Source organism: Nannospalax galili, unplaced genomic scaffold (assembly GCF_000622305.1).
Source record: "Nannospalax galili isolate Female #2095 unplaced genomic scaffold, S.galili_v1.0 scaffold632, whole genome shotgun sequence".
Classification (NCBI taxonomy): Eukaryota; Metazoa; Chordata; class Mammalia; order Rodentia; family Spalacidae; genus Nannospalax; species Nannospalax galili.
The window spans coordinates 1,083,910-1,087,482 of NW_008332816.1; the positions used below are offsets into that span (position 1 = coordinate 1,083,910).

General features: G+C 40.7%; 1 protein-coding gene across 4 annotated transcripts in view; it reads right to left on the reverse strand.

Annotated features, from left to right (window-relative positions):
- Positions 1-367: 367 nt before the first annotated feature.
- Positions 368-3,573, reverse strand: part of LOC103729683 (leukocyte immunoglobulin-like receptor subfamily A member 5) — a 5,218-nt gene continuing 2,012 nt past the window's right edge. For all 4 annotated transcript variants that reach the window (XM_029560935.1, XM_008827757.3, XM_017796808.2 and 1 more), the window contains exons 5-8: positions 2,664-2,714; positions 2,484-2,534; positions 2,307-2,357; positions 368-2,178 (exon numbers count right to left, since the gene is read on the reverse strand). In XM_029560935.1, the coding sequence (XP_029416795.1) occupies positions 2,042-2,178; positions 2,307-2,357; positions 2,484-2,534; positions 2,664-2,714 (290 nt within the window). In that variant the 3' untranslated portion in view covers positions 368-2,041. The remainder of the gene's footprint in view (positions 2,179-2,306; positions 2,358-2,483; positions 2,535-2,663; positions 2,715-3,573) is intronic.

Sequence of the window (3,573 nt, forward strand, 5' to 3'; positions counted from 1 at the left end):
CAAAGCAGGAGCTGCCCAGGTTCTGATGAAGTAATGACAAGGCTGAGAACCACTTTATATAGGGACAGGGAGTAAAAACCTGGAGAAGTTTACACATAGGTTTCTCTTCTTCTTGGAATGTTCTAGCCAAGTGTCAGAGGGAGAAGTTGAGTGCTGGGCGCAATCAGGCAGCTGAACACTCACTCAGGTATAATCAGTGATATATGTAACATAACCCAGAGTTATCCTAACACCAAATCCAGGTAAAGACTGTAGTAAAAACAAGTGCAGACCAAGGTCTCTCATAAACATAAACGCTAATCTCTCAGTGAACTTTATTATATAATACATAATGAAATTCTAGTCACTAATAGACCACACACGAGACGGTAGTCCTGCAAGATCACATCACCTGTGCGACTGTGTCCATGTGACTTTGTATAAATTCATTTTAGGGTGTTTCACCATGAAGAAGTTGTCTAAATATGCATTTATCAGAACATATTTTATTGTCAATCATGCAGATTCAATCCAGTGATATGCCGAAAGCTCTATCCATGAACAACCAGGATTTAATTGGTTAAAGAAAATTGATTCAATATTTTAAAAACCAATTAATAGCATCCACCAGATTAAATAGGTAAACAAAAAATATAAATGATAAAGGCCTACATGTACACAACAAGGAAGTATTTGTTAATGTCCCATACCCATTCGGCACGTACATGCACAGTAAATTAGAGAACTTCTTCAATGGGAATAAGATTGTCTACAAAGAAGGCTGAAATTAACATTGTATTCAATAGTGAGAAAATAGGTTTGCACTAAATCAGGTAGACGGAAGCCACGTCTTCTTTTTCCATGTGTTTTCATCACTGGACTTGGAATCCTTGCTGATGCAGTAAGGTCAGTAAAGTAAATGAAGGTTCACATATTTGGAAGAACTTAGCTGTTATTGTTTGTAGATGACGTGTTCAGCTCTCGATACTTTGAATTATTTTATAACTATAACTTCACAGAACTAGTAAGTGATTGTAACAATGTACTACAGAGTTCAGTAACACACATGTCAATTGCTTTTGTGTATAATGGCAACAGACTGTGAAAACTGAAATTAAAGACAGATCAGTGTTATTAGCTGGGCTTTATGCACACGTCTCTAACCATAATAACTGGGAGGCAGAAGCAGGTGGATCTCTGTGAGTTCTGTGGATCTCTGTGAGCCAAACTGGGTCTATGCAGTGTATTCCAGGCCAGTCAGGGCTACAGGGAGACCCTGTCTCAAAACCCTGCAAAAAAGATAGATCAGTCTTGTATATCATTTCCAAACTCCACACAAGTGACATAGTATTGGTATTATGAAGTGACTGTGAAGACATTATATACATTAACCATCAAATATCACAATTCAAGCCTTGTTTTAAAAGATATCTTCAGCACTGTGTCCACAGTGTCTCACCAGAGACTTTCTTCAAATACCAGCATATTGGTATCAAGTTTCTGCATTTCTAGGGAAACAACACAGTGAGTGTGTGATGAGGACTGAGTGTTTGAGAGTTTCAGAGAGAGTTTAGAGCATCATTTACCTGCAATGATTTTTCATCTAGAGTATGATTTTGCCTGTCTTTTGTTATTTGAGCAAAGACCTTTCTGAATGGTTAAAAGAAAAAGACAGAGGCTCATAATGCAAATGGGGAATGTAATTTATTAAAAGGGAAAATAATCACTTGAAAGTGAGGGGCAGCAGATCACAGAGGTGAGGACCCAAGCTTGGCTGATGGCCAGGACGGTCCCTCACCTATGCAGGTAAGAGGAGAGGGGGGCCAGCTAGCAGAAGTCCATAAAGGTGGGTGGAAAGAACCTCAATTTGGTGTTGAAAGAATGCTCCATCCCAGCATTCAGATCTTCCCCTGCACCCAGAACACACCTACTTCCTGGGCGCATGGAAACTCTCACAACAGTTCCCCACACAAACACTAGATTTTCTTACAGAAACTCTGGAACCCTAAGATTGACTTCCTGGACTCTGCTAACGTCAAAGGTGCGCTGCTGTCGCTCCTGTTCACCTCCTGGTAGCACGTTGGGTCCTTCTCTGGCTGTGCTGAGCTTCACACAGCAGAATTCCAAGGACCACGAGGATCAAGCCAGCCATGCCCATCCTGATGAGATTCTCCACAGTGTGATCCTGGGCCTGGGAGGCTGTGGTTGTGGACAAAGATCAGAGCAGACCCAAATCATCCCAGGATAACTGGATATCCACTCAGGGCATCAGCCTCCCCTGTGCAGGACTATGTAACTAGGTTCCAAATAGACTTCTCCTGACTCACCCATTTTATCTTCTGATGTGTTTTTTGATGGGCTTGTGGTGTCGTATGATCCTGAGAAACAAAGACAGGTCGAATGAGTGCAGTGGTTAGGAGTCATGATCCTTTTCCCTGGGTTCCACATTTATTTCCTTTAAACACACATTATTCTAGGTCCCAACTAGGATTCTCCTGACTCACCTGTTTTATCTTCTGATATGTCTTTTGATGGGTTGGTAGCCTTGTATGCTCCTGAGAAACACAGGCATGTAGAATGAGTGAGGTACTTAAGAAACATGATCCTTTTCCCTGGGTTCCATGTTCTTATTTCTGATAAATACTACATTATTCTAGGCCCCAAACAGGATTCCCCTAACTAACCTGATTTATCTTCTGGTATGTTTTTTGATGGACTGGTAGTCTCGTATGCTCCTGTGAAACAAAGGCATGTAGAATGAGTGAGGTGCTTGGAAGACACGGTCCTTTTCCTTGGGTTCCATGTTCTTACTTCCTATAAATGCACGTTATTCTCATGACATAACTCTATGGAGATCATGAATAAAACCTTTCTGTGTTGTAACAGTGTTCCTTCTGCTCTTCCATTTGGATTCTTTGGCCTGATTAAGCTCTGTGTCTGAGTTCATTTGGAACAAAGTCCAGAGAGCTCTGAATGAGAAAAAAATGATCACCCAAATCGATCCCTCCTGTGTGCTCTGCTCAAAATCGGCTGTTGCATGATGGAAACATATTCTTGTGAAAATGAGTTCCACTGGTTCACTGACAAAAGACCCAAGATTCAGCCATCACACATTCTACTCAGGGGCTTCTGAGAGCGCAGGAAGCAGTGATAGTGTGAGACGTTCTCCCCTGAACTCATACCCACCAGGCCCCACGGTGCTTCATCATCTGTTTAACATCTCCTTATCATTTGGAACACAGTACAACCCACAAAGACACAAGGATACACTCACAATGCCTCTGAATGCAGACCCGTTCTAATGAGTAGCTGGCTTGACTCTACACAGAATAGCCAACAATAAACACATAAAGGTACACTAGTTGGATAATATTTTGTGGATGAATTTTGCAACTATAAATGCATATAAATAAATAATGCACACAATTATAGATGAACATGCATAAATTTATACACTACTGTTTAATTGAAGATATACATATTTGGTGCAGGGAAAATTGTCTATAAAAATGGATGCAAGTGGAAATCAATGTATTAAACCAAATAAATCAGACTCAGACAAATCTTGTCTGTATTCTCTCATTTGTGGATCCT